Source organism: Vulpes lagopus, chromosome X, assembly GCF_018345385.1.
Source record: "Vulpes lagopus strain Blue_001 chromosome X, ASM1834538v1, whole genome shotgun sequence".
Classification (NCBI taxonomy): Eukaryota; Metazoa; Chordata; class Mammalia; order Carnivora; family Canidae; genus Vulpes; species Vulpes lagopus.
The window spans coordinates 41082882-41100235 of NC_054848.1; the positions used below are offsets into that span (position 1 = coordinate 41082882).

General features: G+C 38.7%; 1 protein-coding gene and 1 pseudogene across 9 annotated transcripts in view; both read right to left on the minus strand.

Moving 5' to 3' along the window:
- Positions 1-12772: 12772 nt before the first annotated feature.
- The window catches only part of ZNF41 (zinc finger protein 41), a 41893-nt gene continuing 37311 nt past the window's right edge, over positions 12773-17354 (minus strand). For 8 of the 9 annotated variants that reach the window (XM_041741401.1, XM_041741408.1, XM_041741406.1 and 5 more), the window contains one exon: positions 13379-15408. In XM_041741401.1, coding sequence (XP_041597335.1) covers positions 13379-15408 — 2030 coding nt within the window. Of the gene's footprint in view, positions 12906-13336; positions 15409-17354 lie in introns of those variants that run through there. The other variant, XM_041741404.1, reaches the window with a different exon arrangement.
- Positions 12785-13334, minus strand: LOC121483125 (annotated as a pseudogene).

Consider the following 17354-nt stretch of genomic DNA (forward strand, 5'->3'; position numbering starts at 1 on the left):
TAATCTCTACACCCAACATGGGGCTCAAACTTACAACCCCAAGACCAAGAGTTGCATGCTCTACTGACTAAGCCAGCTAGGTGCCCCTCTTCCTTCATTTTTTTTTTAAATTTATTTTTATGTTTTATTATTTTATTTAGAGAGGGGGAGAGTGACAGTGGGGGGAGGTGCAGAGGGAACGGGAGAGAGAGAATCTTAAGCAGGCTCCATGCCCAGCGTGGAGCCCAACATGGGGCTGGATCTCACAACCCTGAGGTCATGGCCTAAGCCAAAATCAAGAGTTGGATGCTTAAGTGACTGAACCACTCAGGTGCCCCCCTCTTCCTTCATTTTTATTTTTTTATTTTTAAAAAGATTTATTTATTTATTTATTTATTTATTTATTTATTTATTTATGATAGACATAGAGAGAGAGAGGGGCAGAGAGAGGCAGTGACACAGGAGGAGTGAGAAGCAGGCTGCATGCAGGGAGCTCGACGTGGGACTTGATCCCAGGACTCCAGGATCGTGCCCTGGGCCAAAGGCAGGCGCCAAACTGCTGAGCCACCCAGGGATCCCCCCTTCCTTCATTTTTAAAAGATAGTTTTGCTGGATATAAAATTCTTTTTTGATTTTTTTTTTTCCTTCAATACTTTGGATGTCATTCCATTGCCTTCTGGCCTCTATTGTTTCTGTAGAGATTCAGTTGTGAAGGTTATTGGGGTTTTCTTCTATATGCCCAACCATTTTCCCCTTGCTTCAAGATTCTGATTTTATATTTGCCCTTTAGCATTTTGCTTGGATGTGTCTGGGTGTGGGTCTCTTTGAATTCATCCTACTTTAAGTTTGTTGTGCTTCTTGGATGTGTAACTTCTTTCAGCAAATTTGGAGAGGCTACAAATGGGTCCTGACAGGAAGAGACACTCTGAACTAAGTCATACATACCTGATGGTAGATGCAAATGTTCAGAGTACTATAAAAGGACCAGAATGGAAGAGATTGTACCAATTTGGGCCATCAATTTACATTTCTTCAGACCTTGGAATAAACTTTACAACTGTATTAGTTTACTTGGACTACCATAATCAAATACCACAGATTGGGTGACTTAAATAACAGAAAATTATTTTCTCACAGTTCTGAAGGCTGGAAGTTCAAGATCAAGCTGACAGCAGGGTTGGTTTCTGATAAGACCTCTCTTTCCAGCTTATTGGTGACATCTTCTCATTGTGTCCCCACATGGCATTTTGTCTATGTACACACAGCACTGGAGTATCTTCCTCTTTTTTTTTTTAACATTTCCTTTTCATTAAAAAAAAAAAACTATTTTTAAGTAGATTCCATGCCCAATGTGGAGCTTGAGCTCACGATCCTGAGATTAAGAGTCCCATGCTCCACCGACTGAGTCAGCCAGGTGTCCCTCTCTTATTCTTTCCATAGGGACACTAGTTCTATTGGATTAGGGCTCTACCTTTTTTTTTAAGTTTTTATTTATTCATGAGAGACACACACAGAGAGGCAAATACATAGGCAGAAGGAAAAGCAGGCCCCTGTAGGGAGCCTGATGCAGGACTTGATCCCAGGACCCCATGATCACACCCTAGGTTGAAGGCAGATGCTCAACCGCTGAGGCACCTGGGTGTCCTGGTTATGTGAGAATTTTTAAGGGCCTAATGTGATAGATTCTGCCTTCACCCCATCTGGAAAAATTGGGGTTCACAATGAATGCAGCTGATTTACCTAGAGGTTGAAATACCCTGCTAGTTCTGAACCTGTGTAATGATTCCCTATATGAATGGGAGTAGATTGAAGGGCAAGCATTTGCTAGACTGGCATTGCTGTTGGCAATCTGGACTAGGACAGTGGCCAAACCTATTGTCTCTCCTAAGGGTGAAAAATTTTGATCAAATTCAATGATAAACGGAGAGGAGGAATGGTAGCTAAGAGTAAAAGAATGAATGGAGGGACACCTGGGTGGCTCAGTGGTTGAACGCCTGCCTTTGGCTCAGGTCATGATCCTGGGGTCCTGGGATTGAGTCCTGCATTGGACTCCTCGCAGGGAGCCTGCTTCTCCCTCTGCCTACGTCTCTGCCTCTCTCTGTGTGTCTCATGAATAAATAAAATCTTTTTTAAAAAAGATACTAATATTTCAGAAAAAAACGAATGGATAGGTTATGCAACAAGGAAAATCCATTAAATTGGTACATGAAAGGCTCAGAGAAAGAGATAATATTGTCTCTTAACTCAATTATATCAGATGCCTGAAAGAATGAAGCCATATGTTACCAAGACTGGCACTACCTTTGGAACCTGACAAGGTGGAAGGGAGCCTACAAACTGTGTGGCATTCCTTTGGGAGATGAGCTGGACAATTGTTGGATGACTGAATGGACTCTAGTAATGTGCCAGTATCTTTTAGGCATTTTATTTTGGAAAGAAACTTAACAGGAGATACTAATGTGCAGTACTTTGGTCTAGGAATGTTTGTTCAGTCCCACGTCAGGCTCCCTGCATGGAATCTGTTCTCCCTCTGCCTGTGTCTCTGCCTCTCTCTCTTTCTGTGTCTCCCATGAATAAATAAATAAAATCTTTAAAAAGAAATAAAGCAGCCGTAATACAAATGCTTCCTCTTCCTCGGCGCTGCCTGTGGAGGTGGCAGCCATCTCCTACTTGGTATCATGGCTGCCCTCAGACCTCTGGGGAAGTCCAAGATCATTAAAAAGAGGACCAAGAAGTCCATCAGGAACCAGTTAGACTGATATGTCAAAATTAAGCACAACTGGCAGAAACCCATAGGCATTGACAATAGGGTGCCCAGAAGAAGCAACGGTCAGATCTCGGTGCCCAACATTGGTTATGGGAGTAACAAGAAAACAAAGCACATGCTGCCTAGTGGCTTCTGGGAGTTCCTAGTCTATGTCAAGTGTTGCTGATGTGCAACAAATCTTACTATGCAGAGATTGAAAGCTCATAAAGATCTCCTCCAAGAACTGCAAAGCGTTTTCTTGTGGAAAGAGCAGCCCAGCTGGCCATCAGTGTCAACAAACCCAATGCCAGGCTGCACAGTGAAGAAAATGAGCAGACAGCGTATGTGCATATTGTATTTGTGTTAATGAAACCATTAAAAAAATGCTTCAATGAGCAGTTAAGAACACTTGAAACAAATGACAAAATAGACTCAGCAAAAAAAATAGAAAGTCTCATCAAAGATATAGAAGTATATATAAAAACCACATGGGAATTTAGAACTGAAAAATACGATAACCAAAATAAAAACCTCAAAAGAGCTCAGTGGAGGAACAAATGAAGGAATTGGTGAGTTGGAAGTAAGTATGGAAATTATCCCATCTGAACAACAGAGAGGGAAATATAATTTAAAAAACGAACAGATCTTCAGGGACTAATGAGACTATAACATAGTATTTATTTATTTATTTACTTCATTCATTTTTAAAAGATTTTATTTATTTGTTCATGAGAGACACACACAGAGAGAGAGGAGAGACACAGGGAGAGGGAGAAGCAAGCTCCCCACAGGGAGCCTGATGTGGGACTCAATCCCTGGACCTGGGATCATGCTGAGTCTAAGGCAGATGATCAACCACTGAGCCACCCAGTCACCCCTTTAACACAGTATTTAATAATCATGTCATCAGAGTCCTGGAGGAAAGGAGAACTAGGACATGACTAAAGAATTCAAAAATTATCAAAAAATTCCTAAATTTGGTAAATAGTGGATTTACAGATTCAAGCATCTGGGTGTTAATCTGGGAATACATTTATTCTTCCTTCATTTAAAAAATTATTTATGTTTTTTAAAGATTATTTTTACTTTTAGGGGCTCTTGGGTGGCTCAGATGGTTAGGCATCTGCCTTCGGCTCAGGTCATGATCCTGGGGTCCTGGGATTGGGGTCCTGTGTCAGGTTCCCTGCTCAGAGGGGAGCCTGCTTCTCCCTTTCCTTCTGCCTCTCCCACACTGCTCATGCTCTCTCTCTAATAAATAAATAAAATCTTTTTAAAAAGATTTTTTTAGTCTTAAATAATCTCTACACCCAACATGGGGCTCAAACTTACAACCCCAAGACCAAGAGTTGCATGCTCTACTGACTAAGCCAGCTAGGTGCCCCTCTTCCTTCATTTTTTTTTTAAATTTATTTTTATGTTTTATTATTTTATTTAGAGAGGGGGAGAGTGACAGTGGGGGGAGGTGCAGAGGGAACGGGAGAGAGAGAATCTTAAGCAGGCTCCATGCCCAGCGTGGAGCCCAACATGGGGCTGGATCTCACAACCCTGAGGTCATGGCCTAAGCCAAAATCAAGAGTTGGATGCTTAAGTGACTGAACCACTCAGGTGCCCCCCTCTTCCTTCATTTTTATTTTTTTATTTTTAAAAAGATTTATTTATTTATTTATTTATTTATTTATTTATTTATTTATGATAGACATAGAGAGAGAGAGGGGCAGAGAGAGGCAGTGACACAGGAGGAGTGAGAAGCAGGCTGCATGCAGGGAGCTCGACGTGGGACTTGATCCCAGGACTCCAGGATCGTGCCCTGGGCCAAAGGCAGGCGCCAAACTGCTGAGCCACCCAGGGATCCCCCCTTCCTTCATTTTTAAAAGATAGTTTTGCTGGATATAAAATTCTTTTTTGATTTTTTTTTTTCCTTCAATACTTTGGATGTCATTCCATTGCCTTCTGGCCTCTATTGTTTCTGTAGAGATTCAGTTGTGAAGGTTATTGGGGTTTTCTTCTATATGCCCAACCATTTTCCCCTTGCTTCAAGATTCTGATTTTATATTTGCCCTTTAGCATTTTGCTTGGATGTGTCTGGGTGTGGGTCTCTTTGAATTCATCCTACTTTAAGTTTGTTGTGCTTCTTGGATGTGTAACTTCTTTCAGCAAATTTGGAGAGGCTACAAATGGGTCCTGACAGGAAGAGACACTCTGAACTAAGTCATACATACCTGATGGTAGATGCAAATGTTCAGAGTACTATAAAAGGACCAGAATGGAAGAGATTGTACCAATTTGGGCCATCAATTTACATTTCTTCAGACCTTGGAATAAACTTTACAACTGTATTAGTTTACTTGGACTACCATAATCAAATACCACAGATTGGGTGACTTAAATAACAGAAAATTATTTTCTCACAGTTCTGAAGGCTGGAAGTTCAAGATCAAGCTGACAGCAGGGTTGGTTTCTGATAAGACCTCTCTTTCCAGCTTATTGGTGACATCTTCTCATTGTGTCCCCACATGGCATTTTGTCTATGTACACACAGCACTGGAGTATCTTCCTCTTTTTTTTTTTTAACATTTCCTTTTCATTAAAAAAAAAAACTATTTTTAAGTAGATTCCATGCCCAATGTGGAGCTTGAGCTCACGATCCTGAGATTAAGAGTCCCATGCTCCACCGACTGAGTCAGCCAGGTGTCCCTCTCTTATTCTTTCCATAGGGACACTAGTTCTATTGGATTAGGGCTCTACCTTTTTTTTTTAAGTTTTTATTTATTCATGAGAGACACACACAGAGAGGCAAATACATAGGCAGAAGGAAAAGCAGGCCCCTGTAGGGAGCCTGATGCAGGACTTGATCCCAGGACCCCATGATCACACCCTAGGTTGAAGGCAGATGCTCAACCGCTGAGGCACCTGGGTGTCCTGGTTATGTGAGAATTTTTAAGGGCCTAATGTGATAGATTCTGCCTTCACCCCATCTGGAAAAATTGGGGTTCACAATGAATGCAGCTGATTTACCTAGAGGTTGAAATACCCTGCTAGTTCTGAACCTGTGTAATGATTCCCTATATGAATGGGAGTAGATTGAAGGGCAAGCATTTGCTAGACTGGCATTGCTGTTGGCAATCTGGACTAGGACAGTGGCCAAACCTATTGTCTCTCCTAAGGGTGAAAAATTTTGATCAAATTCAATGATAAACGGAGAGGAGGAATGGTAGCTAAGAGTAAAAGAATGAATGGAGGGACACCTGGGTGGCTCAGTGGTTGAACGCCTGCCTTTGGCTCAGGTCATGATCCTGGGGTCCTGGGATTGAGTCCTGCATTGGACTCCTCGCAGGGAGCCTGCTTCTCCCTCTGCCTACGTCTCTGCCTCTCTCTGTGTGTCTCATGAATAAATAAAATCTTTTTTAAAAAAGATACTAATATTTCAGAAAAAAACGAATGGATAGGTTATGCAACAAGGAAAATCCATTAAATTGGTACATGAAAGGCTCAGAGAAAGAGATAATATTGTCTCTTAACTCAATTATATCAGATGCCTGAAAGAATGAAGCCATATGTTACCAAGACTGGCACTACCTTTGGAACCTGACAAGGTGGAAGGGAGCCTACAAACTGTGTGGCATTCCTTTGGGAGATGAGCTGGACCAATTGTTGATGACTGAATAGGACTCTAGTAATGTGCCAGTATCTTTTAGGCATTTTATTTTGGAAAGAACACTTAACAGGAGATACACAAAATTCTAAATGTGCAGTACCTTATTGTTGACTCTAGGTATAGTTTTGTATGCAAGTTATATTTACTACCATACTGCGATATGGTGTAACACTGGCATTGTTGTTAAGATTATATTTATATTGATGATCAAATATATTGATTAAGTGAGCTAAAGACTTCTCAGGATATAATTCTGATGGCTTGAAGAACTGGATTTATTTGTTTTTTTAAGATTTTATTTATTCATGAGAGACACAGAGAACAGAGAGGCAGAGACATAGGCAGAGGGAGAAGCAGGCTCCTCGCAGGGGAGCCCGATGTGGGACTCGATCCCGGGACCCCCAGACCACGACCTGAGCTGAAGGCAGACACTCAACCACCGAGCCACCCAGGTGCCCCTAAGAACTGGATTTAATTAACCATCAGCTAATTTCCGTCCTAAAGAGTTCATCACAAGTACATAATAAGGTATAGATAGAGGGAGATCAAAGGGGAAGTGTAATCAGATAAACATAAAAACATGAAAATGTATACAATGGCCTTATAGGATGGATTTGCTTTTTACTCTTGCTGACATTATATAAATATTATACTAAAGGTAGGTGCCTAGGCAAATATATTTTGCTGTGAAAGAGCCTTTGCCAAATTTCAGGGGTTGGCCTATATTTTAAATAACTTAACCTTACTCTGGGAGGCCTGGGTGGCTCAGTCAGGTCATGATCCTAGGACTCCGGGATGGAGTCCCACATCAGACTTCCTGCATGGAGCCTGCTTCTCCCTTTGCCTATGTCTCTGCCTCTCTCTCTCTCTCTCTCTCTCTCTCTCTCTCTCTCTGTGTGTGTGTGTGTGTGTGTGTTTGTGTGTGTGTGTCTCTTATGAATAAATAAAACTTTTAAAACTTAACCTTATTCAAAGAGAAGTCTGGTCTTTGCCCTCAGATTCTGGAAAATAATTTCTAGGCCCTTGGAATGTCATACCTGATAGGAATGTCTTTATTTATCTGGGGGCCTTATGCCTTCCAGATAGTAACTATGTGATTTAGGGTGAGGGCTCAGAGCCATATGAACAACATAATGAAGTGTGGGGTCTTTGGTTCATGAAGCTTGGCTTCTTGGGGTTTGGAAACTGAAATCAGCCATGTGAACAGTCAACCATGCCTATATGATGGAACCCCTTGAAGACACTGGACACCAAGGCTTGAGTGGGTTTCCCTCGTTGGCAGTATTCCATGCCATTGTCACATAGCAATGCCATGAGAGTAATATCTTGATTCTGTGGGGAGAGGACAACTGGAATCTCTTCCTTCCAACTGGAAGCTTACCTTCTAGGACTCTGTTCTATTCACTTCTTCCCTTGACTGATTTTAATTTCTATCCTCTAGCTGTAATAAAATGTAACCATGAGTATTAACAGCATTCAGTGAGTTTTGAGAGTCTAACCAGCGAATTATTAAAACTGAGGGTGGTCTTGGCGACCCTTGAACTTGCTATTGCTGTCCTAAGTGAGGACAGTCTTGTGTGAGGGCTGTTTCCACAAACTTCTGTACAAGATAAACATATAAACATCAACTGACTTTCTATATACTAGTAATTAACAATAAGAAGTTTAAATCAAAGGGGCACCTGGCCAGCTCAGTCTGTGGAGCATGTGACTCTTGATCTCAGGGATGTGGGTTCAAGTCCTACATTGGGTATAGAGATTACTTAAAAAAAAGAAATTAAAAAGAAAAACCAATATTACACAATAAAGTGTAAACAAGACAACAACAAGTTAAAAAAGCATCAAAAATATGAAAGACTTAGGGAATCATTTGTCAGATGTGAAAGACCTGTATATTGAAAACTACAAATGTAATAAAATGTAACAATATTAAAGAATACTTAGAGAAATGGAGAGATATATCTTATTTATGAGTAAGAAAACAATATTGTTAAGATTTCAGTTATCCTCAAATTGATCTATAGATTCAAACTAATCCCAATAAAAACCATGGCATTTTTGTTGTTGTTGAAATGGACAAACTTATTCTACAATTCATATAGAAATGTAAAGGACCTAGAATAGGCAAAACAAACTCTGAAAAAGAAACAGCTTTATTGAGGTATAATTTACATTCTATATTTAAATTGTACAGTTCAATGACTTTTTTTAAACAAAAAAGTTTATTCTTAAATGTACAACAGTTCATTCTAGCTATAAGTGGCAATAGATGTTATGGCAGGGAATCCAGAAGTTTAAAAAGGAATGGAATTAAGGATCACCTCAATGACCTTTATTAAATTTACCTAGTTGTGAAACCATCACCACAATCAAGTTCTAGAACATTTATATCACCCCAATAAGATTTCTGTACTAATTTACAGTAATGATCATTCCTATTTTCAGCCCCCAGTTAACCAATAATCTACAGATCTTTATAGATTTTTCTGGAAATTTCATATAAATACAATATACGAATATAATACTTGATCTCTTTTGTCTTGCTTCTTTCACTTAGCACATTTTGGAGGTTCATCAATGTTGTATTATTTATTAGTATTTGTTACTTTTTATTGCTGAGTGCACTACATTTTGTGTATCCATTTGCTAGTTAATGGACATTTGGATTGTCTCTACTTTTTGCCTTGTGTAAATAATGCTGTTACAAATAAGTGCAAGTGTTTGTGCGAACACATGTTACATATCTTTTGGGTAGATACTAAGGGTGACATCTCTGGGTCTTATGGTAAATTTATGATCAACTTTTAAGGAAACTGCCACTTTGGAAAAGTGGCTATACCACTTTGAAGCATCTACACCAGAAATGTATGCAAGTTCCTAATTTCCATATCTTTGCCAACATTTGTTGTGGTTGTCTTTTTTATTATAGCCATTTTACTGCATGTAAAGTGGTATTTCATTGTGGTTTTCATTAGAATTTCCCTAATGACCAATGATGTTGGGCATCTCTTTATTTGCTTACTTGCACTATGTCTTTGGTGAAATGTCTCTTCAAGTCTTTTGCCCATTTTTATTTTATTTTATTTTATTTTTATTTTTTTAAGTCAATCTTTTTTTTTTTTTAAGATTTTATTTATTTATTCATGAGAGACGCAGAGACATAGAAAGAGAGAGAGAAGCACAGACACAGGCAGAGGGAGAAGCAGGCTCCATGCAGGGAGCCTGACATGGGACTCGATCCCAGGTCTCCAGGATCACACCCTGGGCTGAAAGCAGCGCTAAACCACTGAGCCACCTGGGTTGCCCTTTTGCCCATTTTTAAAATGAGTTGTCTCTTTTTATTGAGTTGTAAGAGTTCTTTATGTATCCCATATACAAGTCTTTTATCAGACATAGGATTTACAAATGTTTTCTCCTAGTCTGTATGTTGTCTTTTAATTTTATTACTGGTGTCTTTTGAAGCACAAGTCTTTTTGAGTTTTGGTTTAAGTTGTTTATTATTTTTTCTCCTAATGGATCATGCTCTTGGTGTCCTAAGAATTTCTTGCCTAAAACAAGGTCACAGAGTTTCTCGTGTTTTCTGCTAAAATTTTTATAGTTTTAGCTTTTACATTTATGTCTATGATCCATTTTGAGTTGTTAGAATGGTGTGAAGATTTAAATTTATCTTTTTTTGCATGTGAATATCCAATTATCCCTGCACCAAATGTTGAAGGGCTTTTCTTTCCTCATTGAATTGCCTTCACACTTTTGTGAAAAAAAATGTTTACCATAAGTATGAGGGTTTATTACTGGACTCTATTCTATTCTGTTGATCTATGTATCAATCCCCATGCCAGTAGCATACTGTCGCAATTACTGTAGTTTTGTAATAATTTTGAAATTGGTAGGTAAATGTCCTTCTACTTTGGCAAATTCCTTTTTGCTATTCTTGATCCTTTCTACCTCTCTCTATATTTTGAGGATTAGTAGATCAGTTTTGGGGGAAGGAAGACTGCTGAATGTTTGATAAAATTGTATTGAATCTGTAGGGCATGTGATTTTTCTTCTTCAGTTTGTTAATATGATTACATTGACTGATTTTTTAAAAAGGTTTTATTTATTTATTCATGAGAGACACAGAGAGGCAGAGACACTGGCAGAGGGAGAAGCAGGCTCCATGCAGGGAGCCCAACATGGGACTTGATCCGGAGTCTCCAGAATCACACCCTGGGCTGAAGGTGGCGCTAAACCGCTGAGCCACTCAGGCTGCCCACATTGACTGATTTTTGAATGTTGAAGCAGCCTTGCATCACGGAATAAACCTCACTTGGTCATGATGTAGAATTCTTTTATATGTTGCTAGATTCAATTTGCTAATATTTTGTTGAAGGTTTTTTCACATCTTAAATTCATGAAGAATATTGGTCTGTAGTTTTTTGGTTGTTGTTATGTATTAGTATGGCTTAAGTATCAGGGTAATACTGGCTTCTCAGACTTGGGAGAGTGCTCCTTCTTCCTCTGTTTTTTGAAAGATTTTATTGAATTTTGAGATTATTTATCCTATAAATGTTTAATGCAATTAACCAGTTAAGCCATCTGGCTTTAGTCTTTTTTGTATGGGAAGATTTAAATTTACTAATTGCTTACTACTGTAATATAAATGGTGCAGGCATGTGAGGACCATGCCTGGGTGTCAGATCTCAGATATCAGTTAACTGTCTTGGGGAGCTACTATGGTGGGATTGGAAGATAAGAAATAGTAACTAAAATCACACTGCAATCACTATATAGTAACCATAACATACATATATATATATATATATATATACACACACACACACACATACATACATATACACACATACATACATATATATTCATTCATACATACATATATATGCAAGATTTAAATGTATCTTTTCGTGTGTGTATATATACATGCACATATATATACACACACACATATATATATACACACACACACACAAATATATATATGGGCTAAAGTAAAAAAGATGGAAAATACCAAGTGTTGGCAAGAATGTGGAGCAACCAGAACTCATATACTATGCTGGTGGGAGTGTATATTGGTATAGACACTTCGGAAAACTAGTTTTATAAACTGAAGCTGAGCATATCGATACTGTATGACTTGGCAAATCAAATCCTAGATATATGCCAAACAAATTCATAAATATATTCATTAATATATAGGTACTAAAATATTTATAGCACCACTATTCCTAATAGCCAGAAGCTGCAGACAACCCAAATGTCCATCAACAGTGGAATAAACATATTGTAGCATATTCGCACAATGGAACATAACATGACAATGAGAATGAATTGTCTACAACTGCATTCAACAAAATGGATGAACCTCACATTTACAATGTGAATGAAAGAACTAAAGATTATATTACTAAAATATGAAATATAATTGTTTGACTTAATTTATTTAAATTACCAAAAAGACAAAACTAATCTATGCTGTTAGAAGTCAGGATAGTGTTTATCTTGGAGGTTGAGGGGCAAGGCCTGGAAGGGAGCACAGGGAATGCTTCTGGAGTATTGGGTGTTTTGTTTCTTGATCTGAGTATGTTCAATTTGTGAGAGTTCATTGAGCTGTTTGCTTATATCTGCATTTTTTTGTATGCAGTATATGTTAATAAAAAGGTTTAAAAATAAAACTGTATGCTAGAAAACCCCTTTTCTTATAAGTATCATGAAAAACATTTAAGGGAAAATGAGAAAGTATCTATATATCAGTGCTTTAAAATAAATCAGTGCTCTTTCTAGAGAAGTCTTCCAGTTATTCAACTATAATCATATCTTAAACTAACCAAATACAGTGCAACATGATTTTATCCCATAGCAATCTACACAATACTACTCTAATGTGCATGTAGAAAATGAACGTATTTCACCAAATTGAAAGAAAACCAAAATCAAAATGTTCTGTATTGAAATCCAATTTATCAACCACTCCTTTTCAAAAAGAAATCCCAAGGAAAGCAGAAGCTTCAGTGGATGAGACCAGAAGTCCAGTGTGTTGTGGCTCAGTTCCATTGTTTTAGGGTTAGTTACAAAGGGGATAATAAGTCTATGGTGTTCAGCTTACATAAATAATAGCTTTTGGGGTACAGGTTAGAAGGTATGCAAACCTTTTTTGAATGTGAATCACCTGCTGCCACAGCTTGTAATTAATGAGGGAACAACTGCCACCCTTAGATGTCTGTAAGGTTTATTAACTGTATTATTCCTGTAACATCGGCTAGAGTTATGCCTGATTTGCCAATGCATAAAGTCATTTTAAACTTAAAGTGATACTTCAAGTTTAAAAATTCTATTTCATTTTTTAAAAATATATTGTGGTGAAGGGAAAAGAAAGAATAGTTCCTCATGGCAATCTTTTCTGTATTTTAAATGTCAACGATCACAAAAACTTCTGGCTTCTACTCACAGATCTGCATTCCTGAATAGGTTTTGCCTTGACTTTGTTGCTCTGCAGGTGTTTGGACAATGAAAACTCTTCTCCCCACCCTAGAAATTTGAAAAAAAAAAAAAAAAAAAGGTGGCCAAAATATTGAGGACTTTGACATCCCAGGGTATGAAGAACAAATCAGTGCTGAATTTATAGAGTCCTTTATCTAAAAAGTGAAACAGAGGTTACAAGTCATCCTCTGGGGTCTCTATCTCTACCATTTGTAGGAGCTTGAGGGTCTCTGTGTGAATCATGCAATCAAACAGGACTATTGCTCAAATGCCTTATCAGTGTCTCCCTATGCATATAATTGCATGTCAACTGTGGTGATGCAGGTACTTATATTTCCAATTGACTGAAGGATGCTACTTGGCTTTGTTTGCCTTCTGTTCACTTAAGCTGTAGTTTGCCATAACATACCTATTTCCCCCTGCACAGTGATTGCAGCATCCGGCACCCCCTTCCCCACTACGAGACATCTGATGCATACCCAGTTGTGAGTTCCAGCTGAAGGCTTTTTCAGCTAATGGCTTTATAATTTTTCTCCACTATGAGTTTTCTGGTGTTTAATGAGATTTGATCTGTCAGTGAAGGCCTTCTGACATTCTGTACAAGCATAGGGTTTCTTTCCTGTATGAATAATCTGATGCATACTTAATGTTGCTTTCTGGATGAAGGCTTTTCCACATTTATTGCATTCATAGTGTCTTTCTCCAGTATGAGATTTCTGATGGATGGTGAGGCGGGACTTCCAGGTAAAGGTTTTTCCACAGTCACTGCATTTATAGGGTTTCTCTCTAGTATGGATTTTCTGGTGTGTTATAAGATTTGACCTGTCAGTGAAGGCCTTTCCACATTCAGCACATATATTGGGTTTCTCTCCTGTGTGAATCTTCTGATGTACACGGAGTTGTGACTTCTTAGTAAAACATTTCCCACAGTCACTGCATTCATAAGGCTTCTCTCCAGTATGAATTCTATGATGTGCAATGAAGTGTGATTTCTGGATGAAGGCCTTCCCACATTCAGGACAAACGTAGGGTTTCTCTCCTGTATGGATTCTCTGATGTACACTTAGTGTTGATTTTTGGATAAAGGCTTTCCCACATTCATTGCATTCATAGTGTCTCTCTCCAATATGAGATTTCTGATGTATTTTGAGGCGTGACTTCCATATGAAGGCTTTTCCACAGCCATTGCATTTATAGGGTTTCTCTCCAGTATGAGTTTTCTGGTGTTTAATGAGATTTGACTGGTCACTGAAAGCCTTTCCACATTCAGCACACATATAGGGTTTCTCTCCAGTATGAGTTTTCTGATGTGTAGTGAGGTTTGTCCTATGAGTAAAGACCTTTCCGCATTCTGTACATATATAGGGTTTTTCTCCTGTGTGAATTCTTTGATGCACATGGAGTTGTGACTTCTTAGTGAACGATTTTCCACACTCACTGCATTCATAAGGTTTTTCACCGGTATGGATTCTCTGATGTGTATTGAAATGTGATTTCTGGATGAAGGCCTTCCCACATTCGGTACATACATAGGGTTTCTCTCCTGTGTGAATTCTCTGATGCATTCTAAGTGCTGATTTTCTTGTGAAGGCTTTCCCACATTCACTGCATGCATAGTGTTTCTCTCCGGTATGAGTTTTCTGATGTATATTAAGGTCTGAATTCTGGGAGAAGCCTCTTCCACATTCACTGCATTCATACGGTTTTTCTCCTGTATGAATTCTCATATGTCTAAAGAGATATGATCTGTGGAAAAAGGCTTTTCCACATTCACTGCATTTATAGGGTTTCTGCCCCGTATGAATTTTCTGATGTGTAATGAGGTTTGACTTGAGAGTAAAGGCCTTCCCACACTGAGTACATATATAGGGTTTATCTCCTGTATAAACACTTTGAAGTACATTAATCTGTGGCTTTTGAATGAGGACTTTGTCACTTCTATGGCAATCATGGGATTTTTCCTCAGCATGAATTCTCTGATGCTCAAAGAGATATGACTTCTGGGGGAAGCTTTTTACACACTCAGTACATACATACAGTTGCTCCCCAGTCTGAATTTTCTGATGGTGGATGAGAACTTGTTTGTTGCCAAGATGTTTTTCACATTGATTAATTTCACAGGAATTTGCTCCCATATTAGCATTCTCAGTAGAGGAAGAGCTATGGGCAAGATTATCATTTCCAAAAATCTTATCAAGCTTCTTTGTTACACTGCTTTTATTATGATTATGTAAGTTTAAAGTATGCTTCAGACTCTTTCCAAAGGTGTCATAGTTATGGAGTCTTTTAATTGAAGGAACAACCTTGGTACTCACATGAATTATTTTTTCAATATTTTTATATTCATAGCCCCTCTCCTTAATCAGTACTTTCACATGACTTAAAGGGTTGTTTTGGTTTTCTTGAGATCTCTCTAGCTGGTTATTATTTTGCCACAATTCTTCTAAAATGGAACATAATGGATTTTTTCCTATGGATTGACCAAATTTCTCACAGTGGAACAAAACTTTTCCAGGAATTCTCTGTTGTTGCATTTCCCCAACATCCTCATCTACAAAGAAAAAGAACTAAGTGAAAATGATGCAAAGGACAATTAGCAGAGGGTAGGGGGTACATGTAGTTCAGATAAGAACATAGAAGTGGAAGAGTTCATATGACAATAATGAAAATAGTAATAATATAGTAATACAAAATTCATCTAAAGCACTTACTATATACAAAATAATTACATACCATTTATGATGCACCAGGTACCATTCCAAGTGCTTTACAGCTCATTTAATCCCCACTGAACCCTAAGAGGTAGCCATCATTACCAATCACATTTCACAGATGAGAAAATGGAAGCACAGAGGTTATGTAACTTGCTGAAGTTCAAATTGCTAAATAAGGGCAGCCTGGGTGGCTCAGCAGTTTAGCGCTGCCTTCAGCCCAGGGTGTGATCCTGGAGACCCGGGATCGAGTCCATTGTCGGGCTCCCTGCATGGAGCCTGCTTCTCCCTCTGCCTGTGTACTTTGCCTCTCTCTCTCTCCCTGTGTGTTTCTCATGAATAAATAAATAAAATCTTAAAAAAACAACCCCCCCAAATTGCTAAATAAGTGAGGGAGACAGAATTTGAATCCCGGGGACTCATATCCACTATGTAGGAGGTCTGGAGAGTGAGTCTAACCAGAAGAAGAAACTGAAGTCTGTTAAGGGGAATCCTAGCATGGAAGAAATATTTCAGGTTATATGTCTTTGTCACTTATCAGCTCTAAACCTTTCTAATCTCTTTGCTTTCTCTTGCTTTTCCATCTGAACCATATGAGCACCAACATTAAATTTATGTGGCCCAAAGACCCATTCCTCTATAGCTATGGGAAGCACCGTGGCAACATTAGTCATCCAAATAGTAAATAGGTATCTGTGCTCCAACTCTATAGCCAGCTGCAAGTTTTCCCTGGTCCCAGGGATATATGTTTTCAACAAGTGTCAAATAGAAGAGGGAAAGCCATCTATGGCAGAAACTGCAAGCCATCCACTGAAAACTATTTGCATTTGCCTCTTCTTTTATACTACTAGAATGCAGCTGGGCTTACATTTACCAGCCTCACTTTGTTCTCGCCAGTAGAAGTGATATGTGCAGCTGCCAGGTTGGCCCTTAAGACAGTGGGCAAAATTCTTCCCCTCTCTCTTTCCCACTGGACTCAACAATGACCCAACATTAACCATGCAGCTAAGAGCAATGCCCTAGGAGATGGCAAAACAATGACTTGGAACATGGTCCCTGAATGACCCATCGTGATCAGAGTTGACTTGTTGAATGAATCCATTTACCTCAGAATTCTGATATAAGAGAGAATATACATTTATACTAGGCCTGTTATTTTGATCCTCTGCATATTTGGAATGTATTATCCTTGATATTAGCTCTAACTTCGGTATACTTCTAGGGAGGTTATACCTGCTATGAATTTATAAAGCAGAGATGGTACTACTCATATCGATACTTAATTTGGCACGGTTTTCTTTTGTAACACAAAGGCTGAAATTGTTAACATTTCATGCAGCTGTCTTCCCTTTCCAAATATAATCTATGGCCCTTTGAATTCCCCTGAGCAGACATTTGAAAAATACTTCTGAAAGAGAGCAAAATATCCTCTCTGCCTCAAAATATCCTCTCTGCCTAACTCCTCAAATTCAATAAATTTAAGTCTACCAAATATTTTCCATGCTTTGCTTCAGAAAACTGAAGAATAAATGTGCCAGGTATCAACATATTGCCTCTCAACTCTAAATTCACTCCTCTTTGTCTGCTCTACAAAAATGGATCTGAGTCTCTTTAAATATGTTTTTTTTCCCTTTGCCATCTGTCATGATGTTGAGGCTTTTCAGCACAGGTGATGGAGAAACTGCAGGAGAAAGGGGTTTTGCTTCTTGGTTCTGGTGGGCTCACTTAGCAGGTTCCTCCAGCAAGGGCAGCTTGTCTGGCACCAGGCTCCTGCAGTGCAGGTGGT